Here is a 26,860-nt window from a genome sequence, read left to right as displayed (position 1 = left end):
CACAAAAGGAGGACATCGGTGAAAGTTATCACACAGTATTTCATATCTTGGACTTTTTGAAAGAGGTTCTGAGATTATTATTATTATTATTATTATTATTATTATTATTATTATTATTATTATTATTATTATTGTGAAATGCACCAATTTACTGTCAGCCAGCTGCCAGTAAGCTGATTCAGATTACACAGGGATGCTGATCTGTGGTCAGTCAGCAGCAGGGAGAGACGGGCTAATGAGGAGGAAGGAAGGGAAATATAATTAAAGCAGAATCCATCTCCCTTCATTATGTGCTGCATCTTAACTCTGATCTGTTAATCAAACCGTGTACTCGGAACATTTCGTGCTTTGTGTCTCACTAAATCAGCTTAAGTTTGTTTGTAGTTCAAATATGTGCTCAGGGTTTGATTGGGATTAAATGTGCTGACCTCTGACCTTCATCCTCTGCAGGTATTGAGCCCACAGGGAACAGAGTGCTGCGACCTGCTGTCTTCACAGTAGACACATTCAGTGCGGGTCAGGGGCAGGTCACCGTGTACCTGGATCATCCTGATGGCACCAGAGAGGAGGTACGAACGCACCTCCTCATTAGAGCGTAACCTGTTTAAGGACAGGCTGCATATTTCTGTTCTTGCTGGAGAAACTTCATCATAAAATATTTATTTATCCTGCTGCAGCCTCAATCAGTTGGTTGTGCCCCTCCATCTTTAAGTGACCTTTAAGGGCGGGGCTTCCAAACTCCCACCCAGAGCTGACAGTATCAGCACATCCTGTCTCTGTGATGTCATACAGAACCGAGGGTTGAAAAAACTTTGGGAAATGTTTAGAGCCATTTACCTTCATACATGCTACACTGTTACTACTGCGACTACTACTAATTAATGTTGGTGTGTGTGTGTGTGTGCTGTATCAGTAAAAGAATAACTACGTCTAACTTGCATGACCTGCATTTGTTGATCAGCTGAAGGCGGAGCCTAACGAGGGAAAGAAAACATACAGCGTCACCTACGTTCCTCAGGTGATGGGACCTCACAAGGTGAGCTGTTTGTTACTGTGTTACTAAAATGGAATCAGAAATGAATCAGGAGCAAGTTTAAAAAAAGAAGTTATTGTTTACTCAGTAAAACTGATGTGACAAAGGAATTCAGTCTAAACATGAGTGTAGAAAATGGATCTCAGCACAAGTTTCATGTGTTCAGAAATGTTTAAATCAGTTTAACCCCCAAACATGTGACTAATACAGTAAAATTAAAGTACGGGGAGTCCTAAAAAGTGAGTCTGAGGGAAACAAATGAAACGAGCTTCATGTTGAAAAATGTAAGATTCATTAATCGAAATTCAAACGAGATTCAGAGGATGCAGATGTGCGCCGAGTGCTGCAGCGTGTCTGAATCCGTTTTCCAGTTGGAGCGTTTTTATGAACGTTCTCGCTCAAGTTTAATCTGTTTGTTAAAATTTGAGGTCATTGGAGTGAAATTTATTAAATTTTAATTTTGGACAGCCGGTACCATCAGCTGTCAGAGCGTCTCTGTGTTATTGTTCTGAATCAGACTGAAGTCTGAGGAAAAGCTGCTTTCAGGATTTCTGAGGAAATCAACCTTTAAATATATTTATTATAATTTCTATTACATTTTATTGGAAAACATGAAACCAGTAGAAATAGTTTAAATTTGAATTTAATAGAAAAATAAACTCCTGCCACTTTTCAGAGCATCATATTGATGCAGTGAAAAGATGAGTTTAAGGGTTAAGTCGCACGCGCGCTGCTCGTTATTACAATATTTGACTGAATGAATGAAGAAATGAATAAATGCTGTGCTTTAACCACAGTCTGGATAACGTTTTTTTTCCAGGTCACCGTGCTGTTTGCAGGCCAGGAGATTCCCAAAAGTCCCTTTGAGGTGAATGTGGACAAAGCTCTTGGTGACGCCTCCAAAGTCACAGCGAAGGGCCCGGGAATTGAACCTGTGGGCAACATCGCCAACAAACCAACCTACTTTGAGATCTACACTGCAGGTAAGAGAAACAAGTTAAATGTTCCTCATTTAACTTTGTTCGTCTTCTTCTTCTTCAGTTTCATTTTTTAATTGTTTTGTTTTTTTTTTGATGGCTGCTGTAGGTGCCGGTTCAGGAGACGTAACGGCCATGATCAGAGATCCTCAGGGCCGCCAGAACACTGTGGAGGTGATGATGGAGGACAAGGGCGACAGCTTGTACCGCTGCACTTACCGACCCACGCAGGCCGGACCGCACACAGTCACGGTCACCTTCGGAGGGGTCGGAGTCCCGAAGAGCCCCTTCAGCGTGGACGTGGGACCTGGTGAGTATTCACTTTGTTTCACACCTCAAACACGTCCATAAATCCTTTAAATGACGCCGTCATCACCCGTCTGTGCGTCCGGCCTCTTCCACTGGCAGCCTGCGTGCCGGGAGCGTGCAGGGCGACGGGTCGGGGTCTCCAGCCGTCAGGTTTGAGGGTCAAACAGGTCGGTGACTTCAAGGTGGACACCAGGAACGCCGGCAGTGGAGAACTGAAGGTGCTCGTCAAAGGACCCAGTGAGTACAGTTAACCTTTCAGAAGCTGCACATGGATCTTTTTTAACTCTGACCTTAGAGACAACTCACAGGCTTCGTGCTGCGTTCACTGACTGTTTCCACTGCGTGTTTCTGCATGTTTATCTGCAGAATGTCATATTGGTATTTTAGCTGTGATTTAAAAGCCTTTTACTCACCCTCTTATTTATATAGTCTCATATTGCAGCACACAGCTGTCCCTCCTCCCATGATGTGCAGATGTATCACAGTTTGTGTGTTTGTGGTTTCAGAGGGCATCGAGGAGCCGGTGAAGCAGCTCTCCAGTCAGGACGGTGTGTTCTCTTACGAGTATTACCCCAACAGTCCCGGCAAATACACCGTCTCCATCACCTGGGGAGGTCAGCACATCCCGAAGAGGTGAGCTGTGTGCTTCATGGTGTTACCTCAGCTGATCTGAACACCCCCCCAAACCATCCCATTAATGCTGTGCTGTCTTTGACCCAGTCAGTGCAAACATGTAGCGGTGGGAGGGAGGGAGGGAGGGAGGGAGGGAGGGTGCAGTTAGTGGGAAAACAGACACGTGGAAATATAAAAGTAATGCAGACAGTAAATCCAACAGTTTTATTTTGAGTGAAATGTGTTTGTGAGAGCAGCAAATATGAACCACAGACTGCACACACACTTAACTGTGGTGTTGGATGGCAGTCCTGTGGGGGGGCTGTGGTCGGTGAGTTACTTGGCCTGTTTTTGTTAACGTGCATGTTGTAAGAGGACCAAAACACCAGCAGACTGATCTTACTGCCTCCTTTCTTATGTTTATTTTTCTCTCTCCAGTCCTTTCGATGTGACGGTCGGTCAGGAGGCGGGGCCTCAGCAGATCAGGGCCTGGGGTCCGGGTTTGGAAGGAGGCATTGTGGGTAAACCTGCCACCTTTGTAGTGGAGTCCATCGGCACCGATGTGGGAGTGTTGGGTGAGTGATGACACCAGGTTACCTGCAGTTATCCCTTATTAAGATCCATAAAGGCTTCTGACTGTCTGAGGTTTTGAAACTGGATCAGCTTCATAATGCTCTGAATGCCTGCAGGCAGAAATATTTGTCGGAGGTGTCGTCATATATGAAGGCAGTTCTTTTAAACTTTTAAAGGGTTGGTTTTCCTCCTCGGCCGCTCCCTTTGGGGTCGCCACAGTGGATCAGCTGCTGTATCTGTGGCCCCTGGTTGCTTCTTTCAGCCTCAGATGTCACTGCTGAATGGGTCCTGCTGGTCTTTACGTCCTCTCTAATCTAACCTGCTGTGCCTTCAGGTTTTGCCATCGAGGGACCTTCGCAGGCCAAGATCGAGTGCGAGGACCAAAACGATGGGTCATGTGACGTCCGTTACTGGCCAACAGAACCTGGCGAGTATGCGGTCCATGTGACCTGTGATGAAGAGGACATCGAGCACAGCCCCTTCATGGCTTACATCGTCCCTGATAACAACGGCAGCTACCCAGATAAGGTCAGTGGCACACAGACCCGTCTGTTATGGACACACGCTGAACCAGCGCTCGTGTGTTCAGGTGTTTAATGGAAACCTAAAGATGAGCAGGTACACAGTGGAAAATGACTCGTTTTGCTGTTGCAGGTCCAGGCTTACGGGCCGGGGCTCGAGAAGAGCGGCTGCCTCATCAACCAACCGGCCGAGTTCACCGTGAACGCTGAGCATGCTGGGAGTGGACCTCTGAAGATCGCAGCTCAGGTGAGCAGAGCTCCACCCAAACGTTTCTGCAGACGTGACTGTGGGCACAAACATGTCTGAATCAGTCTGCACCCAGCTGATCACGGTCTGATCGTACAGTCAGACTGTTAGGGCAGAGTGTAGTGTTCAGTGCAGCTGCGGTGGGTGGATGATTAGCTCCTGCTGCTGTTTGCTGTCACATGATTAAACGATGTTCATGTGACTTCAGAGAAAAGCAATCCTTCAATTTCAGAAGCTTTAAGCAGATGTTCAATATTTCCAGCATTACAGGAAGTCAAATACCATCTAATTGAACCATCTCTTTACTACTTTGACCGTCTCATTAACCGTCTTCCTGTTTGTGTTGTCAGGATGCAGAGGGACTTCCTGTGGAGGTGAAGGTGAGGAGCAAAGGTGACGGGCTTTATAGCTGCTCCTATACGCCCGCCTCCCCTCTCAAACACACCGTGGCCGTCTCCTGGGCGGGAGTCAGCATCCCCAAAAGCCCCTTCAGGGTAAGCAGCCAATCACAGCACCCTGTTAGTACAGGAAGTTCCCTGCCCAAATCCGAGCCTCAGGCTGTGGCAGGCAGCATCAAGGTCACTCAGTTAGAGCCTTTAATTAAGACGGAGCGCAGAGGAGGAGTTCGGTCAGAGCCAACTTTGGAGGAGGCGGAGTCAAATCGTAGAGATGGGAGCTGCAAAGCTAAGAGGCCTCTGATTATCATAACTACTGTTGAGGAGAGGTACAGGTTTTAAACACTAACATGGGAACAGCTGGTAGACCAACAGTATATGAATTTATGACTGGGATCATTACCTCCACCATCAATGAGGTCGCTGATGTAGAAGGAAACTCGTGTCTGGGTTTGTTTTCATTTTAGTTTCACGTGTATTCATAAATAAAGCTTCAGCAGAGGTTTCAGATGTGCCTGCCTCACACTAACATACGCTATTTGATCAGAAATGAAGTCGCAGCTTTTGTGTTTTTGCATTTAAAATGTAATTTCTGGACCGTCCTAATGAAGTCCTTCATTATAACACTGCACTGTAACAGCTTTCTTTCTTTCACATCCTCACTTAAAACCCACAAATCCACCTTTTCCTAAAGCCTGTTTTTATTATGAGGTTTATTGTGTGAAGGTGATTTAACCACTAAATGCACTAAGAGGTCTTTTGTGCACTGTAACCATATATATTTTTTTTTTTCCTGTAATACTTTCTGGGTTTGACTTCCACTAGAAATTCACTGACCTGAACCTTTCAGATCCCGGCTTCAAACCAGCTTCAACTGTTTTTGTGACTGAAGCAGACTCAATCCTGTCAGCACGTAGTTCACCTGTATTTATGGCTCATAACCCTAAAGAACCACCCTGCATACAAGATTTTTATTTTTATTTTTGGTTCTCCGGCCGCCTTTAAAGCAGGCAAAGTTGTCAAAACTCCATCGGAAAACTGGGAAAAACGGGCATCAGTAATTAAACCAGATCTGCTCCTTTTTTTTTCCAAATGTATTTTGATGCTTTGATCGAAGGACTTTAATGCAGAGCTGCTGCTGCCAGAATGAACAGGTCTGCATGGCCCTGCAGCCCAAATGAGGTCAGTTCATGGGTCAAACGTTCTGTCTGTTGCCAGAAGAATGGAAATGGATACAGAACAATATTAAAATGTTGAGTTCAGGCAGCAGCGTCCTGATTGGCTGAAGGCGCTCTCCTGAACAGTCTTATCGCTAAACTGTTTCTAACATTTAATGATTTAAAAACAGTGGTGTCATAAATCAGGACGTGTTAGCTGATGTTCCCTGTGAGGATAGAAGCATCTCTGTGTTAATGCACTAAAATTAAAAATCATCCCAGAGTCACTACAACAGCGACTCCTCCCAGCAGCATAAACGGGTTAAACCTTCAGGTGTAGCTGGTTTAAAAGGAGGCTGTGACATTTGGATTCAGCCCCAGTTTACTGTAAATACCACAAATGGTTTCATATCTTCAGATTTCATGTTTGCACTCAGTTTGGGAGGATGGAGGTTCAGATCAGTGAAACTTTAACAGCATGATTTTATTCTGTGTTCATGTGCAGTGAAAACCTTTTCACTGAGTGAATGTAATGAGGTCATATTGATCCAGCGACCTTTGACCCATTATGTCATTTGACACTGAGCGACCTCCTCAGGATGAAAGTGGTCACTGAGTGAAAAGGTTTTCTGTTTGCACTGATCTTTACTAACCTGTTTACCACTGTAATGCTTTTATTTTGTATTTTTAATTCCTGTTTGAGTTTGTCTGACACCCCCCCGGCCTGAGATGGGTCTGGATTTGCCGTTCAGGAATTCCTGATGATGGCAGCAGGATTTGGCAAAGATGATGCACAAAATCCAAAACAAAGTTTTTTTGTAATGTGCACAATGAAGTCTGACATGTTTGGAGCCAGACCTTCATAATGGTTTTGGAACCAAATGCAAGCCTGCCTGATTTCTGTAGTGTTCATAAATCACTTCAGCTGGTCAGGACGCCTCGTTGGATTAAAGTCAGTGATTGTTCAGCAGACTTGTTCTGAACTGCAGCAGCTTGCAGGCTTCTGGGAACTGACTGCACCTTCCTGGTTTCAGTGTCGATCCTGTACGTCAGGGATCCTCACGTCCAGGCCTCGAGGGCCGGTGTCCTGCAGGTTTTAGATGTGTCCTTGATCCAACACACCTGAATCAAATGGCTGAATTACCTCCTCAGTCTGCAGTCAGGTTCTCCAGAGTCCTGCTGATGACTTCTATATTTGACTCAGGCGTGTTGAAGCAGAGACACATCTAAAACCTGCAGGACCCCGGCCCTCGAGGCCTGGACGTGAGGATCCCTGCTGTACGTGGATAACGTGCAGACGCTCTCAGCGCTGCTGGGAACCTGCAGCAAAGACGCCTTTAATCAGATGTGTGCAGGGACAGAGGCTCACGGTTAAAGCCTGAATGTCCACTGCAGACAGGGAAAAACGTGATGTGGAAACCAGTTTAAAAGCTGTGAAGTTGATTCTTCTTTATGATGAGCTCAGTTCAGCAGTTTCCACACATGCGCTGCAGTCATGAACCATCTGTAAATGCTCCTGGGCACTTATTTTGAAGTGTTCTCTCACAGCTATAATTTTAATGATAACAGGACATAAAAGCTGTCATGTCAGACGGTGCAAAAGGAGCTCCTGATTTTCAGGTGCATTCACCTGAGTGGACGTGGCGTCCGTCCTCCTGCAGTCTGTCCCGGCAGCTCTGTCACCTGAGCGGTTTAACGCTGCCTGGTGAGAGAGGACAGACGTCGGTGTCAGTGTTGGGTCAGTGGTGCAAAGTTACTCTTAAAAGTAGTTTTTATGAAGCTTTGTGACAGTCAGCTTTACAAACAAGTCTGAAACAACTTGAAAAGCTCTGCAGTCATCGCGCTGGTTTCTACTTATATGCCTTTTTTAATCTGTAAGTTAAAATGACTTCAGTCTGCAGAATTCCCCCAAACGCCTCATTCATTTGATATTTCTGTGCATGCATTTTATCCTTTTTGTCTAACACTAATTTGTAACTAACATGTTGGCTGAAACTAACTTTAATTACAAGCTGTACTAAAAAAAGCACTTAAACACTTTAATCAGCATAACTGGAAGTTGATTTCAAAATAAATTTACATTAAATTTAAATGTTCTGTGTTTGGTTCATTTTTCCTCTTTTGAATTTGCTCTTTTCACCGAGTTTCCTTTCACTTTCTATTTTCTGCCGATTTCTTGATGAAGGGAAAAGTCCCACACTGTCCGAACCCAAACGCAGACAAAAGGAAGAAGTGAGCAAAGACCAGGAAAAGCAAAGGATCCGACCCCGGATCTGTGCAGCTGTGATGGAATTCTGCTGGAAATGTGATCAGAATGACACAAAAGGGAATTTCAAGGCTGGTTTTAATAGTTTAAAAACATACCAAAGGGAAATGGTCAGATTTTAATTGAAGGTGGAAAAATATGAAACCACATCAAAGCTTCACAGAGATGCAGCTGAACGTCGTTGTGAAGTCAGTTTTGTGGTCCTCTGGAAGTCTGGATCATTTCTGTTGTTCCTCCAGTCAGATTAAAGTTTATCTGCTGATTTTTAATCAGAGGAAGGTCATTAATCTGCACTTCAGCAATTTACTGACAGATTCAGTGTGCATGTATTTCTGGTTTATTATTGTACGCTGTGAAGTTTTGTTCCTGTGTTGTAGATGTGAGCTGCCTGCAGAGAGGTTTGCTTCAGCTGAATCCTGGCTTAGTTAATCTTCAGATCTTTGAGCATAAATGTCTAAAGTTTGGGTGAACATTATTTTTCTGTAACATTTAAGGACACCTTAGATTTTAATATATTCTCAGTATACCTCTCATCTGGATTATTGCAACCTTGTACACGTTTAAGAGCCTTTCTCCAAACGTTCATGCTTCACCTGTGTTAAATATTATAGATGTGTGAAGACAGTGACGGAAGTACACATACATTTTAAAAAGCTGTGGGTCTAGTCTGGAGCCTTGTGGTACTCCATATTATTAATTTCATTTTAGAAAATCTTTTAATGCCTCATCAAGTAAACTGAAATAAATGTCGCTTCCTGTCGGTGCCCGTAGGTGAATGTGGGTAAAGGCAGCCACCCCGACCTGGTGAAGGTGTTCGGTCCTGGAGTGGAGAGAACTGGACTGAAGGCCAACGAACCCACACACTTCACTGTGGACTGCTCAGGAGCCGGAGATGGTAACATGAACACACTGTAGTAATGACTGTCATAGAGACCGACACTTAAAGGGACACACTGGTCCTTGTCTTCTGTCGTGTGTATTATCTGGTGCAGTGGCGGATCCTCATATTGAACATTGGCAAATGAGTCATCTCTGCACGTAATCCCTGTTAGCTACTCCAAACATTTGGTTTCAGATTTTCTCCTCATAGCTTTGTGTGACATCACTGAATAACAGATTCCATCTAGCATAAAAATATTCTCCCAAATTTGTGCCACAAACGCCGGGTCTGACTGTCAGGAATGTGTTAAACTGCAACATAATCCACTTAGTAGTTTATTTGCTTTTAATAAATTCTGCCACCTGAGCTGACTATCAGACCTCTTTAACTTTATCGGTATCAAAATCAGACTTAAAGCTGTGGTTTATTATATATAATTCTGGAATTAAACTGGAAAAAGATTTGCAGCACAAATTTCAAAAATCTGACTTGATGAACACGTTTACTTTTTGTTCTAATGAAGTGAAGCACAGTGACATTTCTGCGCTCTGAGCCGGGACGTTTTAAAGAACAAACAAGTGTGGCGAGCAGCAGCAGTATTTCACTGCATTAATGAGTACAGACACACGAGTCCGAGTTTGGATAATAAATGGGAACCTGTGCAAGCAGGGGGATGGAGTGTGATCATGTGTGTCACTGCTCGGGAAGGTCAGAGGGATGAATTTCCTGTCGGGATGTTTCTGCCTTGAGATCATTGCCAGGACTGTGTCTGTGTGTGTGTGTGTCTGTGTGTGTGTGTGAGACAGAAAATAAGAAACGTAACTCCTCTTTAACTCCATTTTGTTTTTTCTAATTATACATCCAGAATGTTTAATTAAAGAAATGTTCATGCAGCAGAGGACACAGAACTGAAGGATCTGAGAGGTTCTTTTATTGTCCAAATGAAGTTCCAGGGTTCTCTCAATGTTCTGTAAACTCTCCGTATAGAAAGACAGGGAGGTGGAGGGGCTTTCTGACTGGTTTCAGGTTATCACTAGTTTCCCTTTTGGGGGGGCTAGTTTCTGTCCTCTCTTACTCTGAATTCCTCTGCTGTGATTGATGGCTTTGGTCTCTGTGCTGCACACTTGGTTTAGTTTGCATTAAAGCTTTTTTTTTTTTTTGTAGCATCCCAGAAATGAAGCATTTGAGGAGAAAATTGAACCAGCAGCAGAAAATAGAAGCAGTCAGCGCCCCCTTGTGGTAGCCAGTTGATACACTGAAACAATCATTGGCCAAAGAATTTGCAGTCTGAGGTGTGTGTGTGTGTGTGTGTGTGTGTGTGTGTGTGTTCAGGTGACGTCAGCGTGGGGATTAAGTGTGACGCCAACATGATCAGTGACAAAGAGGCTGACGTGGACTTCGATATCATCCCCAACGCCAACGACACGTTCACAGTCAAATACGTCCCTCCTGCAGCTGGAAGACTCACCATCAAAGTGCTGTTCACTGATAAGGTACAACACACACCTGAAAGGACCTCACACTCAGTGTTAACAGTTTGGAGTCAGAGGTGACCCCATTTACGTTAGCCAGTGCTAATAAGTGTGGTTCTATAAACTCTCTGGAAAGCACATAGTTACAAAGTAACTAATAACTCCAGATCTTTCCCTTCCCTAAACTGGGCTCAGACTTCTTGATTGGGGATTGTTTTAAGTCTGATTTGATGAAGTAATGAGGACCAAAATGATGCCGTTCTGATGTCTGTTAGCTTCCTTTTTAGATTACAGCATCCTGTCAGTCTGATTCCTACTCTGATCACTAGTGGAAGGTCCCACTTTCTCCCCAGGTGGAAGTCTGCTGTTAGTGAAACGCTGCCTACAGAGGGTGTAGTGTCTCCTGTGATTAAGGCTTGTCTGCAGAACTGCATGAATTTTTCTACGTTTAAAGATGGCCGTGCTGTGAGAATGAAGGCATTTAGCTGCCTGTGAGGTCATTTTTATGGTCCCTAAGCCCTAACCTATCAGAATGTGGGAATTTGGAAAACTTTTTTTTAAGTCTTGGGGCAATCGGAGGACACAAAAGTAATGAATTTTGAAAACTTTTTGAACAGAGGTTTCAGCCTCCCAGGGTTAATTTGAAGTGTGTGTCATCCTTCAGAGAGCACCTGGAGGATACACTTATGTTCAGTCTTCCTGGATCATGTTTTTTGTCAGTTAATTTTGGTGGGGTCCACTTTAATGGCTCAAATTAGTGATGGTGACGTCCGGCCGACTGTGAGTGACCGACGCCTCTGTCAGTCAGAGCAGCCGCTCCACTAACAAAACTAAACAGGTTTATTAAAAAAAAAATCACCATCTTAATTATTATGAAGGAATTTAGACCACGGGACTCACTTTTGGAGGCAGCCTGCAGAGGCTTATGTTTTAATATGAAGGGGAAATATGTGCTTACTGGGGCTTTTATTTTTTTTACACAGGAAGTTCCACAGAGCCCCTTCAGCGTTAAAGTCGATCCTTCCCACGATGCATCAAAGGTCAAAGCAGAAGGTCCTGGCCTGGCCCGCACCGGTGAGACACGTTTCCGTCTCTTAGTGGGAATTTAAACTGTTTGTTTTTCTGGAGAGAAACTCGAACATTAAACTCCGCCTTCAAACTAAAATTCAGTCCTACCTGGATCTGTGACAGCGTCCAGAGAACATGAATAACACTCATACAAAATCACTCAGAGACCTGTTTTTAAGAACCGTGGTTTGTTTGAATGTACTTAGTTGCGTGGCAGCTGAACTTTAATGACTCTTACTTCTACTTGTCCAGGTGTGGAGAGCGGAAAGCCAACTCATTTCACTGTGGTGACTAAAGGAGCAGGTAAAGCACCGCTGGACGTTACCTTCTCCTCTCCTGTCAAAGACTTTGACATCATCGATAACTACGACTACTCTCAGACCGTCAAGTACACACCTGCACAACAGGTACGTCAGATACACACAGGTGTACTTCTGGGGATGAGCGGTAACCCCCGTGTGCATGCACCATGACCTCACCTGCTTGCACCCAGTTTGCACAGAGTGTCTGAAACTGCAGCCTTTTTAATGATTTTCTCTGCAGGGCGAGATGATGATTGTGGTGAAGTTTGGAGGCGATCCCATCGCCAAGAGCCCCTTCACAGTCGGGGTCGCTGCACCGCTCGACCTCAGCAAAGTCACTGTGGATAACATGGATGGAAGTAAGTGGTCTTCCTCCGCTCGAGATTAACTATCGGCTGCGGGTTCTAAATCTGTGGGATGTTTTATTTTCCAGGGTAAATAAAAGGAACCAACATGAGTTAGCAGCATCAGCAGACTTTTGATTATTCTCTGCAAAAATCAACTTCACTGTTTTTCTATTTTATTGTCCGTGCCCACATCATTCATCAGTCAGGTACTAACTGTAAAAAATGTCTTTCAGGAGTGGAGGTGGATCAGGAGCAACAGTTTATGGTGGACACGATAGGTGCTGGAGGTCAAGGTCACCTGGAGGTGGAAGTGGTGAGTCGGCTCATACTGACCCCATGTGAAAAATATAACCGTAGTACAGTCCAGTTTTTCTTTTGGTCTCTTTATGGGATAAGAAAATAAGGTTTTTAAAAATGTTCTGTGTGTGTGTGTGTGTGTGTGTGTGTGTGTGTGTGTGTGTGTGTGTGTTAGCTGAGTCCCAGTCAGCGAGCGGTACCTTGTAAAGTGGAGCCTCAGTCGGGTAAAGCACACGTCAGTCTGGTCCGTTACACCCCCACAGAGGAGGGGGTGTACGCTGTCAACGTGTCCTATGATGGACACCCCGTCCCTGGAAGCCCCTTCCCCGTGGAGGCCCACCTTCCTCCAGACCCCAGCAAGGTAGAAGCATCTTCTGAAAATGAAGAAATAAAGACATGTGACCAATGCAAGCATCAACAGAATCATGTTAATATGTCGATCAATTACATCATCAATAGTAACATTAACGGGTCGTCTTGTTCTAGGTGAAAGCCTTTGGTCCCGGTCTGAAGGGAGGCTTAGTGGGGAACCCGGCCGAGTTCACCATCGACACCAAAGGCGCCGGCACCGGAGGTCTGGGGCTGACGGTGGAGGGGCCGACCGAGGCCAAGATCGAATGTTCGGATAACGGCGACGGGACCTGCTCGGTCTCCTACCTGCCCACCGAGCCCGGAGACTACCTGGTTAACATCCTGTTTGAGAATGTCCACATCCCCGGATCTCCATTCAAAGCTGACATCCAGATGCCCTTTGACCCCTCCAAGGTGGTCGCCTCAGGGTCAGGCCTAAAGAGAGCCAAGGTGAGGGCCTGCAGGGATGGACAAATGCAGACATGCTGAGTTTGTTCCCAGCAAAGCTTCTACATTTCTCTGCAGCTCAGCTTTCAGCTGGATTATTGTTCAAGCTGCTGATAAATGTTAGCTGCTGTTTAATCTTTGGGTTTCTGCAGGGATGCAGAGTCTCCTGTAGCAGCGTTCTCCTGTCTTACTGTTTCCATCATTTTCCACCAAAATCTGTGCAGCTTTTGACTTTATGGTGTAATTTCCTCCATTGGGCGTGTTAGAAGCTGCAAGAAATGTGACAGTTGACCTGCACTCGACCCATGATGACAGCCTTTTCCTTACAGCCTCTGGATTTAATCTTCCCTGTAGGAGTGTGTGTGTGTGTGTGTGTGTGTGTGTGCTGTCCCACATGAGCTGGTCAGCTGATGTGTATTTGTGGACTCTGCTGAAGAGGAGGAGACTTTAATGTTCCTCATAATTTATCCCTGAAACGAGCATAAATCCAGTTTGTCGTCATTGTTGTCCTTTATATTCCTTCGTCTTGTTTCCTCTTCTGTCTGCTGGAACAGCGTCTGACTCACCCGGTCCTCTCCTCAAAGTCTGATTCAGGTTATTGTCTGTCCAGGTTGGAGAAACCAGTGTTGTAAATGTGGACTGCTCTCAGGCTGGACCGGGTGAACTCAGCCTGGAGGCTGCGCTAGACTCCACTCCAACCAGCCCACCTGGCTCAGGTAACATCTGCTTTAAGTGAAGGCTTCAGGGCTTTGGCCTTTTACTCACTGGTGTTAAATGAAATCAAGTCTGTGCCACACGGGGATCCTCCGAACTCTTAGAAATTCATTTGTTTAAAATATAATCTCACGTTCCAGGTGCAAAAGCTAAGACGGAGATTGTGGACAACAAAGATGGAACCTACACGGTGACCTACGTCCCGCTGACCTCCGGCATGTACACTCTGCTGCTGAAGTACGGAGGCCAGACCGTCCCCGGCTTCCCTGCCAAGGTGATGGTGGACCCTGCTGTGGACACCTCCAAAGTCAAAGTGTTTGGACCCGGAGTGGAGGGGCAAGGTACAGATTTTAAAGCCCTTTGTGATATCAGGGCTCCTTCATATTTGGAGATGACATTAACAGCCTGATTAAGTCTAATAACCAGAAGAGAATCTTTATGCACTCAGTCCTTCCTCTGCTCTCCCCCCTCCAGCTGTTTTCAGAGAAGCCACCACAGAGTTCACAGTGGACGCTCGTTCTTTGACCCGGCGAGGCGGAGACCACATAAAGGCGGAGGTCAGGACCTCATCTGGAGCTCTGACCGACTGTGTGGTTACCGACCAGGCCGATGGGACCTACAGTGTTGAGTACACTCCTTTTGAGAACGGTAACACCCCCAGTCAGAACTGAACCGTGTGACGGCCTTTTTGCTGTGATGTCGGCTTCATCGTCCGTCTTTGTGCGTTTCAGGCGACCACAGCGTCCAGGTTCTGTACGATGACACTCCGGTCCCTAAGAGCCCCTTCAGGGTTTCTGTGTCAGAGGGCTGTGACCCCAGCAGGGTGGTGGCTACCGGCCCCGGGCTCCAACAAGGCCTGACTGAGCAGCCCAACAACTTCAACATCTTTACCAGGTACAGAGCAGAGCTGGATTTCTCTCATCTGTCCTTTAAAATGCTTCACCGTGTTTACTGTTTAAATAAGAGCAATAAAGCAGATATGAGACAAAATGTGTTGTGCCAGTTGTAGGACTGCAGGTAAGCCATTAACCAAAGATCGTCCGTTAATGTGTCCATGCAAAACATCATTCATAATACAGATTTAGTTCTGTCACTTTAAAAATTCCCAAAATATTTTTGTTTCATTGATGAGATGATTGAATTGTTCCACCTGTTGACAAAGCACTGAAGCAATATTCAATATGTGAGTATTTAAAAGTAACTGTGCCCTAATGACAGAAATGACCTAATTAACTTAAACTGGACCTGTAAGAGTGACTGTGAATCATACTTCATCATCTGCATACATTTGAACTTTCTGACATCCATCAGATGGATGATTAACGTATGAATAATTTGGGTGTCACCAGGGGGGCAGGTATTGGTGGGCTCGGCATCACTGTGGAGGGTCCATCAGAGTCCAAGATGTCTTGCACAGATAACAAAGATGGCAGCTGCAGCGTGGAGTATATTCCCTTCACACCGGGACCCTACGACATCAACATCACCTATGGAGGGGAGCACATCCCAGGTGAGGGTTTTTTCTTCTTCTGGGTGGGGGCTCTCTTTATTACTACTAGTTACCTTACTCTTTTAATAAGCTGAAACACAGGGGAAGGTCTCAGGAGGGGTATACAGGAGAAAAACCCTGCCCTAAAAATGGGATGAGAAGCTCCAGGTATTCAGGAGTTCAGAGTAGACCTGCTGCATCGGTGTGAGACGTTTCAGGCATGTCCAACTGGAGGCAGACCAGGACACACTGGAAAGATCATGTGTTAGCTTGGGAACACCTCGGCATCCTGAAGACGTCCTTGCAGTTTACGGAACGAGTTTTTGACTGATGTATTTCAGCTTCTGGCCTTCATGAGGGCTGCGTGTCCCTCTGTAATCGTCACCAGAAGAACTGGAGGTAGTGGATGTGTGGGATGGATGAATAGGATCTAGATCCAGATGTTTTGAGTCAGTTTTCTGAGATTTGTTGACGACAAATGAGAGAATAATTTAATCTGACTTAATTCTGGAAACGTGAGAAGGCTCATGGGGGGGAAATCTGAGGAGGAATGGTTCTCGTCAACATGGAAAACAGGAATAAACTAACTCGGCACAGATCGGCTGAGCTCATGTTTATATCTTACAGGCCTTTAATGTCACTTTAATGCAGCTTTGTTGGCTTTTCTCTCAGTGCTGCCTACAAACAGATGCTGATGCAGTTAATGTTGCTTAGTTACAAAGAAGTTGAGGTTGTTGCTGATTTTTAAAGACAAGTTTCAGTTTAATGTTTTAAAGATGTGGCTCAAGAGAAAGATAATGGGGGGGGGGGGGTCATTGACTGGAAAAGCTCAGCATGTTTCCTTGTTTGACACCTTTTTCCGTGGTTAGGATGCAGGAATGTATTTCATTAGCAGTTCATCGTTCGCTCAGCCTTCTTGTATCTGTGATGCTGCTCTGCTGCAAATGGTAAAGTATTATAAACAGTGCAGTCAGAGCGCACTCTGCTGGACAGGCTGTGTAATGACACCACTTCTAAACTATTGTGCAGCTCTTTTCTGACCCAAAAGGTTCAAATCTTTAGTCTCTCTGGTGGTGTGTGAGCCTACTTATTTTCATTTTTGGCCTTTAGGGAGTCCATTTAAGGTCCCGGTTAAGGATGTGGTGAACTCCAGTAAGGTCAAGGTTTCTGGTCCTGGAGTGGCATCGGGAGTCAGGGCCAATATCCCACAATCCTTCACAGTGGACTGCAGAAAGGCCGGCGTGGCCCCCCTGGCTGTGGCAGTCACGGCGCCCAAAGGTGTCGCAGAGCCCGTGGAGGTGACCGACAACGGAGACGGGACTCACACAGTGTCCTACACGCCATCTGTGGAGGGGCCGTACTCGGTGGCTGTGAAGTACGCCGAGGAGGACGTCCCACACAGGTACACGGCTGTAAACCTGGTTTGTCTAAATCTGACTGCTGAAACCTCCAAAGCAACTTCAGCTAAACTTAAGATCATATGAACAGATACATATGATTATGTATTATATAATTATATATTTGAATCGAGCGAGTCCGGCTCAGCAGGCGTGAACATGTGTCTGCTTCCTGTCTGTCGGAGGGTTTTGGGAGTCGGTGATGGATTTGTGCCTTTGACCTGTGATGGCTGCAGAGATTCATACTGCAGAAGATCAGTCTGTACTCACCACCTCTGATCTCTCAGTCCCTTCAAGTTTCGGGTCCTGCCCACTCACGATGCCAGCAAAGTCCGAGCCAGCGGCCCCGGGCTGACCAGCGGCGTTCCCGCCAGCTTCCCTGTTGAGTTTAACATCGATGCCAAAGATGCCGGCCAGGGCCAACTGAGCGTGCTCATCACGGTTAGTATCACACACTCATAAATGCACTCACTAAAGCAGGGTCACACTTTAACTGTTCTTCACTTCCTTCCTCTTCAGGACCAGGATGGCAAACCTAAGCAGCCCACTATCCATGACAACGGTGACGGTACATACCGGGTGTCGTACGTCCCCGACCGTGCTGGCCGGTACACCATCGTTATCAAATATGGTGGTGACGACATCCCAGCATCACCGTATAGAGTCCGTGCCACAGCAACTGGAGACGCCAGCAAGTGCACCGTCAGCGGTGTGTGAGCGCTGAGTCTGACAGCTCATTTTGTTTTTGCAGCAGATTTATTCATACATTTATTATTATAATGTATCCTCCTCCCAGGTCCTGGTGTGGGTCCCACTGTGGCCATCGGCAAGGAGCTGGGGCTGGTAGTGAATGCAAAGGGTGCTGGGAAAGGGAAGGTGAGCTGTGTGGTGGTTCAGCCCGATGGCAGCGAGGTGGAGGCCGAGGTGCTGGAGAACGAAGACGGCACCTTTGACATTTTCTACACCGCGCCGGCTCCCGGGAACTACGTCATCTATGTCCGCTTCGGAGGGGAGAACATCCCACGCAGCCCCTTCAAAGTCATGGTGAGGAAGGGCCGGTGCTTCGCTCTAACACCGATTTAACTGGTTTCACATAAATGTGCTGAACAGAATTTGAAACGCGTGGAGGAAGATTTCCCCATCAGTCTGAGGGATACAGCAGCGCCTCGATGCTTCGAGGTTGTTTTAACTTCCCAACAGTAAATCCGTTCTGTACAGTTTTATATTAATTTTTTTCAGGGTGTTTTTCTTCCATATTTCTGCTTCTGCTCGTCAGAATGTGAGACAGACGACGGCTCCACAAACAGCACTGCTCTGCAGTGTGTTCATTAGGCTGAGTGAATAAGCAGCATGTTACCAATGCATAACCAGTCTGTACCACGTGGACTTAAACCTGCAAGGAAACCACTGCTGCCACAAACACCGCTAATATTACCTCAACTGATAAACCTGTGTGTGTGTGTGTGTGTGTGTGTGTGTGAGATCCATCTACAGTGATGTTACAGTGGAATTTGTTTCATTGTAGATTTAGTAAAAGCAGCCATCTTCAGACGGCTGCTTTTACTGCCTGCATCAGGTGGCAGCGCAGATACAATGTTGCCATTTCTTAAACACTAATGTGCATCGAATGTGGAGTTTTAAGTGGATTAAAAATTCATTAAAAAATGAGAAGGGGGGGCTAGGAGGGAGAATTGTCTCAAACACATTTTCTTCAGTTATAAAATTAAAGAAGTAGCCAAATGTATGAGTTTCGTCTTTAGTACACTTTGACATGAATTCATGACTCTGCTTATTTCCAGCTCCATATTCTTGCACTCTTACAGCAGGTTTCCCAGTCATGGATTAAGCATGGTTCTAGACTAAAAGGAAAGTCAATGAAGACCACAATAAGAAAGTAGTCCAGGATTAGACATAATCCCTGTACGGGAAACTGGGTATCTTGGCATGACTCAGATTAAATCCTGATCCTTAGCGCAGCCCTTCAGTTTGTCTATCTGAAACAAGCTGCTATAAAGACACTTGCAGAAATAATCAAACTGTATACTCAAAAATTAATACAGGTGGAAGTTGATGTTATTTTACATTCCTAAAAAGTGGATTCAAGCTTGGTAAGCTGGTGAAAATATGAGGATTGGATGTCATATAATTGCTAATGAGGACAGAACATGTATGATGATTCTGGTCAGCCACAGAAACTTCAGACATCATAACTTTGGGCTTGTAGTCCCACATGTATATCTACATGGGCTGACTGACTGTGTGTGACGTGTTGATCCTTACTGTCGTGTCACCAGGCTACTGATGAGGTACCCATGATGAAAGAGCAGCCTGCATCTCTACTGCAACAGGCCGCTCCCCCTGGAGTTGGCTTCAAGCCATGGGTACCCTATTACACACAAACACACACACCTGCACACACACCCACCCACCCACCCCGCTCCTCAGGTGAATGGCTGCTGGTTGAACTCTTAACATCTCTTGCTCCGTTCCTTGGTGTACTCGAACACTTTCCCTCCTCCGCCATCGTTTCACTTTTCTCAGCCAATGGGATCGCAGCAAACTTCTAACATCATCACGAAACAACCCATCAGCTGTGTGCGGTTTCTGTGATTAAGGGTGGGGTTGGTTTTTTGGGAGGGGTTGTGGTAATATTTCCTTCTTTCTTGGTGCACTCTTCATTACTGCGGCTACATCAGTCACTCCATCATCATCACCGTCGCCGTCCACCTCTTCCTCATCCATCCTTCGTTGCACAACTCTTTTCAGGATACCCTTGTGTGGGCGGGGCTTGGATGCAGCATGTTTGTGGTTCGAGTCATTGAGACCCCCCAAACTGACACACCAAAGTCAGTCTTTGTCTTTGTCTTCTTCAGGTGACGTCAGAAAGCTACGAGCCAGATGGCAGCAGCGTGAACGGCAGTGGCTTCAGACCTTTCGACATGGTGATTCCTTTCTCCTTCAGGAAGGGAGAAATCACTGGTGAGGAAAGGATGGATCGGGGGGGGCATAAACGATGGGGTTTAAGTTAATCAGTTTTCACGTATTTTAACATGAGATAAATTTAGCAGAGGCTTAAAACTGACAGACGCAGATCTTTGACTCTGAGCTGATGTCTGTGCTCGACCAGCCGTCGCAGTATCTTTAAGATGTGAGTCACCGGTAAAATGAAGTGTGGCGTAGACATGCACGGGTTAATATAAATCAGTCTAATTAGAAATGACAGTCTGTACAAACTGAAGTCCCCCCCAGTGGTACTGGGAGCTCCTCCCATTACAGAAATAACAGAAATTTCTCTTACAGGTGAGGTGCTGATGCCTTCAGGTAAATCCGCTCAGCCGCTCATCACAGACAACCTGGATGGGACGGTCACAGTGCAGTACTCACCTACTGAGGCCGGTCTGCATGAGATGCACATCAAGTATAACGGCACACACATCCCAGGTAAACACACGTGTGTGTGTGTGTGTGTGTGTGTGTGGACACTCTGTGACTGTAGCATCATGACCAGAATCACAGCCTGCTGCTCTCAGAGGCCTCAGGCTGTCAGGATAAAGCGTGGGGGCGGGGCCTCTAGGTCTCTGGTTTTAGTTTTCGGGTGTTGGGGCATTACTGAGGTCAGACGTTGGTGTCAGGACACGTCTGAGTGATTCTGATGCAGCTGCATGGATCTGATGTGGAGCTGCTGTCATGAATTTCTCTCTGTATTAATATTAAAGTGTTAATAACGGAGTAATAGTAATAAAAATGCTGCGTTCATGTTGACTGTGTATTGCAGAGTCTCCTCTTCAGTTCTATGTGAACCACGTCAGCAGTCCCAATGTCACAGCCTACGGTCCTGGTCTGAGCTACGGCGTCGCCAAGAAGTTGGCCACCTTCACGGTCTTCACGGAGGACGCCTCTGAAGGTGCAGGCTGAAGGGAAAGGACGGCTGAATGAATCACTGGATCACCAGTTACACACAAGTTTATCACAATGTTGTGTAGAAGGTTTTTGAAAGATTCAGCAAATCTTCTCATTGAAGAAGTTTTTCCTGAAAATGATTGTTAGCAGGAGTGATATCTCTGAAAGCACTGACTCAATTTGTTTTCCCCACTAGTTTCTGCTCTGTGAGCTGCAGAAGCAACAAGGGCTTTTATTTTTACACTTTTCTCACATCCTGTTTCATCGCTGTGTAGGAGGGTTGGACCTGGCCATCGAGGGTCCGTCCAAAGCGGAGATCAGCTGTGTGGACAATAAAGACGGGACGTGCACCGTCAGCTACCTGCCCACGCTGCCGGGAGACTACAACATCCTGGTCAAATACAACGAGGAGCACATCGCCGGCAGCCCGTTCACCGCCAGGATCACCGGTCAGACTGCGCACACACAAACAACTGTAAAAGTGACTAAATTATCCAGCAGTGTGGCTCATTAGTCACCATTTAAATTACTATTTTTTTTAAATAATTGATGGTTTTGATGCTGATTCAGACATGAGAAATCTGTTTTTACGCTTCTCATTTAACAAATGTACCCATGTACCTTTTCCCCTCTTAAAACAGGATGTTTCTCCATATCTAATTATACAGATTTAATCAGTGTCTCTAAAATAACTTCTCTGCACAGGCTTCCCTTCACTATAAAAACATTTTAGTGTCTTTCTGACCCTTGTTAAATATTTAAAATCAGCATCCAGAGAGATTTTGCTAATAAGTCTTAAATGTTTTTTCCCATCAGGCATGGAAACTTGTATTTTGAAATTCCATAACTTTTCTGGGTTTTTCGTGGCCGTACCGACCCCGTATTCTAAAATACAACACAGCTCAATAAAATAAAAGCAGCACAATTAAACAAAACTAGAAAAAAATGAAGACTTTAAATCTAAATCTGAGTGTAATGCAATAAAAAGCTTAAGTAAAATCTAACAGATGCAGTTATTTCTTCTGTGTTGGTCCTCATGGCAGCAGAGCTGAAACAAATGTTAGCCTGCAGTGTAGAGGGCGCTGCAGGCTCGTCATTTGTCCAGACATCTGGAGGATTTCTGCATCAGCTGATGGAGGAATCCAAACTGGCTTCACTCAGGGCCAGTTTTACTCTGTGACACTGAAACGACTGACAGTCATGGAAAGTTCAGCTTCTCAGTGGTGTCTTACCTCCGTTCGTCTTTCAGAGGACAACCAGCGGCGCTCTCAGGTCAAACTGGGCTCAGCTGCAGATTTCTCTCTGGACATTAATGAGACGGACCTCAGTCTGCTCAGCGCCAGCATCAGGTCGCCCTCCGGACGCGACGAGCCCTGCCTGCTGAAGAGGATGTCCAACAATCACATCGGTAATACGCAGAAACACATTTCAGAAGAATAAAAGTGCAACATTTACCTTAATCGCTCCTCCCACCTTTGTCTCCTTCATGCAGGTATCTCCTTTATCCCCCGGGAGGTGGGTGAGCACCAGGTCAGCATCCTGAAAAACGGTCGTCACGTTGCCAACAGTCCCATCACCATCATGGTTGTCCAGTCTGAGATCGGCGACGCCAGCCGAGTCAAAGCTCATGGTGACGGCCTCGTCCAGGGAACCACCTTCAACAACGCCAGCTTCATAGTCGACACACAGGAGGCGGGTCAGTGTCAGCCCATTAACGATGTATTTATGTTCTAATATAAGCTCATAATTAGTATAGTTGATATAATGTAACATCTGCATGTTTGCAGGCTATGGCGGTCTGGCTCTGTCCATCGAAGGTCCCAGTAAGGTGGACATCCAGACGGAGGACATGGATGACGGGACCTGCAGAGTCACCTACTGTCCTACTGAACCCGGAAACTACATCGTCTCCATCCGCTTTGCTGAGGAACACGTCCCAGGTAACGAGGAAAGGAGCTCGCTGACGGTTTTAGTCAGACGTTTCTGACGATTCCTCATCGAGCGATTGATTCCAGCTCTGCTGAAGGCATGATGAAGCCTACAACTAAGAGTGTGTGTGTGTGTGTGTGTGTGTGTGTGTGTGTGTGTCAACAGGAAGTCCCTTCACAGTGCGGGTGACAGGTGAGGGTCGCATTCGGGAGAGCATCACCAGACGGCAGAAGGCAGCGTCGGTCGCCAGCGTCGGGAGTGTGTGTGACCTCAGCCTAAAGATACCAGGTACACACACACACGCTTTCTCACTGTGCTAATGTGAGGGCTCGTCTGATTGGCTGGCTGCAGCAGGGGGGCAGTCCTGAGAAAAGCAGTAGGATGAGTTTGTCATTTAAAGAAGCTTGCAGCATTATCCTCACTGTGTCCAGTTAAATCAGGAAGTTACTGCACAGATAATGTTTGCAGATAAAATGTGGAGATTTCCTTTAATCGTGGCGCTGATGATGCAAGCTGCTGCAGAAAATTAACACAAGCAAAAATCAGAAGTCGAGATCAACAACGAAGAGAACAAAAAGAGCAACAGGAGGCATTAAGAGTTGGTAAATGGAGCAGATGCATTAATAAAAAAAGGGCGATCTCTTTAAGGAGCTCGTCAGAGCTGCTCTTCATCTGAAACTTCAGCTTTTCCTGGTTTTCCTGCTGCTGCTCTGTGCTGACTGTACTCATCGTTGACATTTAACTTTTCTTTCCTTGTTCTTCTATCGTTCCCTTTTCATGACTTTGTTTTCACCCATCTTCCCTTATTTCCTCTTATTTCTTTTTGTTTTTCTCATCTTTTCCTTTTCTCTCCTCTTCTCCATCATGTCTCCTTCTTCTCCTCAGCTTCTCCTTATTTCCTTCTCTTCTGCCTTGTTCCCCTCTCATACCCCTCAATCCTTCACCCCCTTTGTATTCTCTCCTATTCCTCTTCATCATCTCTTTCCTCCAGTGAGCTGGTTCCTACTCGTCCTGTCTCGGCAGCTCCTTTCTCACACCACCTCCCGCTCCTACTGCTCCCTCTGGTGGTCTGGAAGATCCAGCGTTCCCATGACTCGTTCCTCTGCTGCTCCCCAGGATCAGAGCCAGTCTCCTGGGCGAGTCCGGCTAATCTCCGGCCTCTCCGGCCTGGTGCTGGCGGGGCGAGCCAGAGCAGCGAAGGGTGTTTGGGTTGTTGATGCCCCCTGTTTGGGACACAGTGCTAGGGTGGAGGGTGCGTTATAGCTCTGGTGGTTTGAGCATGAAAAAAATTTCCACCTCATCTTTAATCAGCTTTAGTGTTTCTGGGACAGGAATCGACGGCAGCGTTCATTCAGCAAAGCTCATGTCACGTTTGATACGACAGCATCAAAATTAAATTAGGGTAACTAGTTAGTATCATTAGTTATAACTAGATTTTTATAAATCACCACACTGAGCACACTACAAACCGGTTTGTCTGGAAAAAAAAAAATAAAAATTTTATTATTTTTTTGGCAGCCCTCAAAAATAACAGCTGCATGAACCCCAGGATTCATGAGGACTCTACAGGATTAATTCTATGCTGTTTTTATGTTGGAAGATGTAGAAACATCCTTTCTCAGAGTGATGCTGAAAAGCTCCTTCATGCATTTATTACTTCTAGGGTGGATTATTGTAATTCATTATTATCAGGCTGTCCTAAAAGCTTCCTGAAAAGCCTTCAGCTGATCCAAAATGCTGCAGCTAGAGTACTGACAGGGACTAGAAAGAGAGAGCAGATTTCTCCCATATTGGCTTCTCTTCATTGGCTCCCTGTTAAATCTAGAATAGAATTTAAAATCCTTCTCCTCACATACAAGGTCTTGAATAATCAGGCCCCATCTTATCTCAAAGACCTCATAGTACCATATCACCCCAACAGAGCACTTCGCTCTCAGACTGCTGGCTTACTTGTGGTTCCTAGGATACTTAAGAGTAGAATGGGAGGCAGAGCCTTCAGCTTTCAGGCCCCTCTTCTGTGGAACCAGCTCCCAGCTTGGATTCAGGAGACAGACACCCTCTCTATTTTTAAGATTAGGCTTAAAACTTTCCTTTTCAGATTTTTTTTAAAATTAAATGCTCGCCAACACCTGAATCTGGCATAGAAGGAAGAAAATACTTAATAACTAAATGGAAAAGTAACAGTCCTGTTTGAATATTTGGTCCCAGGTGTATTTAATATCTGTTATTCGCATACTTTAAGTTTTTTTTCTTTTCTTTTTTTTAATTTGAGGATTTTTTTCTCTTGGTAAATATGAAGCATTTACAGAGTCTACCTCAGTACCATGAATAGCTAAATTTATTCTATGAGTGAATTTTTCATCCATTCTAAAAATGCTGTAACTTCTCCTCTCACCCAGTTCTGGTTTACAGCTTTAATTGCAGTGACTTAAGTCAAGATAAAATAAGCTTGATGAAGTTAGTGGTGAAATGAATGCCTTCTTCCTCTCCGCTCAGCCATCGACATGCAGGACGTCACCGCTGAGGTCACCTCCCCCTCTGGATCCCGTCAGCCCGCCGAGCTCGTGGCCACTGGTAACGATACCTACTGTGTGCGCTTCGTGCCCACGGAGATGGGCGTGCACAGCGTGAGCGTGAAGTACAGGGGCGTGCACGTGCCAGGCAGCCCCTTCCAGTTCACGGTGGGGCCGCTGGGAGAGGGTGGGGCTGCCAAGGTGAGAGCAGGAGGTCCAGGATTGGAGGGAGCACTGGCAGGAGAACCAGGTATGCACAAAACAATTTTTCACCTCTGTGCCACAGGGCTTCATCGCTGCAGGAGAGCCTCAGACGGCTGCAGCTTCACATTAAATGCACCTTTGAGTACACCTCAAACTGTACGTGCTATTCTGCCAGTGTAGCTACAAGTAATGAAAGGACCCTTTTTGTGTTGCTGTAGCTGGCTCAGCATCATTTGTCAGATGATGTGTCAGGACCTGATGGTGTGTTCATTAAAGGGGGAGGGGCATCTGTTTGAATCCTCTGCAGAGCAAGAAGCAAAATATCCATAGAAACAAAGACTGTTTGGACCAGGCTGTAAATATACTTACTGCTGTAAAGCTGCCATTTTTAACGTGGGGGTCTGTCAGGAATCACTCTGCCTCAAGTGGCCCATTAGACGACCTGCAGGTTTTGCCACTATCAGATTGGCTTAATTTCTCAGCTGCTGTGCCAAAAAAGGTGGAGTGATGGGACAGAGAAGCATCTGTGCCTCTGACCTGGTTTCTTTCACCAGCTGAGTTCACCATCTGGACGAGGGAGGCGGGAGCTGGCGGTCTGTCGGTGGCCGTGGAGGGACCCAGCAGGGCGGAGATCTCCTTCGACGACCGCAAAGACGGATCCTGCGGCATCTCCTACGTCGCTCAGGAGCCTGGTAGAGTCCTCACACTCTCGGTTTACCTGTTGACTGTTTTTGCTGATGCGTTACTGAGTTACCTTCTTCCCGCCTCCTCTCCAGGTGATTACGAGGTTTCGGTGAAGTTTAACGACCAGCACATACCTGACAGCCCCTACCTGGTTCCTGTTGTCGCTCCAGTGAACGACGCCCGTCGCCTCTCTGTTGCCGGCCTTCAGGTGAGGCATGAGGAGACACCTCCACACCCAGCCTGCTCTGCTTTGCTAAAGGGCTGTGAGGCACAGCTGCATAAAAATGTGACTTCATTAGCAAAGTTTGACTGGTCTGGGCTGTTAATTAACCTTTTTAAAGTCTTGGGTTACCTTGTTTAAAGTAGCAGTCTCTATAGCAACAAGGTGCTGCATATTAATCAGCTATAAAACCCCAGCCTGGAAGTGTTGCCCCCCCCCTGTTGTGCTTCTAAAGTCAGCAGTTGAGTGTAAATCGCTGAGCTCAGCGCAGTTCGTTACGTTTTCATCACTTTGTCCCCAGACTGAAGGGAACAGCTGATTCCAAGCTTCATGTTGAACATCTCCAACAGCCCAAATGAGCTGATCCTCTGCAGCTTAAACTAAACTGATCTTTATGCAGCTGGTCTCATGGATATGACCACAGCCAGGCAAATGCACGATAAGGTTACTCCTGGACTAGAAAACGTGCACCAAAGTCAAAAACCGACATGTTTCATCCTCGTTTGGACGTTTCAGCATCGACTCTAAAAATCAGTCTCTGAATCTTTATGAAGGA

At 45.9% G+C, this 26,860-nt stretch overlaps 1 protein-coding gene across 2 annotated transcripts in view; it reads left to right on the top strand.

Moving 5' to 3' along the window:
* flnba (filamin B a) overlaps window positions 1-26,860 on the top strand; it is a 62,865-nt gene that overhangs the window by 31,163 nt on the left and 4,842 nt on the right. Inside the window, exons 6-44 of one of the 2 annotated variants that reach the window (XM_030729267.1) lie at window positions 451-569; window positions 962-1,036; window positions 1,854-2,016; window positions 2,120-2,320; window positions 2,419-2,556; window positions 2,826-2,952; window positions 3,370-3,506; window positions 3,839-4,032; window positions 4,159-4,272; window positions 4,623-4,766; window positions 8,862-8,985; window positions 10,303-10,463; window positions 11,426-11,516; window positions 11,763-11,917; window positions 12,054-12,171; window positions 12,393-12,472; window positions 12,632-12,817; window positions 12,943-13,257; window positions 13,865-13,970; window positions 14,109-14,309; window positions 14,443-14,616; window positions 14,700-14,862; window positions 15,318-15,478; window positions 16,568-16,859; window positions 17,142-17,295; window positions 17,374-17,563; window positions 17,651-17,898; window positions 19,149-19,235; window positions 19,728-19,833; window positions 20,155-20,295; window positions 20,630-20,758; window positions 21,030-21,203; window positions 22,004-22,162; window positions 22,247-22,450; window positions 22,542-22,694; window positions 22,849-22,971; window positions 25,180-25,446; window positions 25,955-26,092; window positions 26,177-26,292. In XM_030729267.1, coding sequence (XP_030585127.1) covers window positions 451-569; window positions 962-1,036; window positions 1,854-2,016; window positions 2,120-2,320; window positions 2,419-2,556; window positions 2,826-2,952; window positions 3,370-3,506; window positions 3,839-4,032; window positions 4,159-4,272; window positions 4,623-4,766; window positions 8,862-8,985; window positions 10,303-10,463; window positions 11,426-11,516; window positions 11,763-11,917; window positions 12,054-12,171; window positions 12,393-12,472; window positions 12,632-12,817; window positions 12,943-13,257; window positions 13,865-13,970; window positions 14,109-14,309; window positions 14,443-14,616; window positions 14,700-14,862; window positions 15,318-15,478; window positions 16,568-16,859; window positions 17,142-17,295; window positions 17,374-17,563; window positions 17,651-17,898; window positions 19,149-19,235; window positions 19,728-19,833; window positions 20,155-20,295; window positions 20,630-20,758; window positions 21,030-21,203; window positions 22,004-22,162; window positions 22,247-22,450; window positions 22,542-22,694; window positions 22,849-22,971; window positions 25,180-25,446; window positions 25,955-26,092; window positions 26,177-26,292 — 6,128 coding nt within the window. The remainder of the gene's footprint in view (window positions 1-450; window positions 570-961; window positions 1,037-1,853; window positions 2,017-2,119; window positions 2,321-2,418; window positions 2,557-2,825; window positions 2,953-3,369; window positions 3,507-3,838; window positions 4,033-4,158; window positions 4,273-4,622; window positions 4,767-8,861; window positions 8,986-10,302; window positions 10,464-11,425; window positions 11,517-11,762; window positions 11,918-12,053; window positions 12,172-12,392; window positions 12,473-12,631; window positions 12,818-12,942; window positions 13,258-13,864; window positions 13,971-14,108; window positions 14,310-14,442; window positions 14,617-14,699; window positions 14,863-15,317; window positions 15,479-16,567; window positions 16,860-17,141; window positions 17,296-17,373; window positions 17,564-17,650; window positions 17,899-19,148; window positions 19,236-19,727; window positions 19,834-20,154; window positions 20,296-20,629; window positions 20,759-21,029; window positions 21,204-22,003; window positions 22,163-22,246; window positions 22,451-22,541; window positions 22,695-22,848; window positions 22,972-25,179; window positions 25,447-25,954; window positions 26,093-26,176; window positions 26,293-26,860) is intronic. The other variant, XM_030729268.1, reaches the window with a different exon arrangement.

This window comes from Archocentrus centrarchus, chromosome 5, assembly GCF_007364275.1.
Source record: "Archocentrus centrarchus isolate MPI-CPG fArcCen1 chromosome 5, fArcCen1, whole genome shotgun sequence".
NCBI classification, from domain to species: domain Eukaryota; kingdom Metazoa; phylum Chordata; class Actinopteri; order Cichliformes; family Cichlidae; genus Archocentrus; species Archocentrus centrarchus.
The sequence above is the reverse complement of the archived record's forward strand: the minus strand, read 5'-3'. Positions and strand labels throughout refer to the sequence as shown.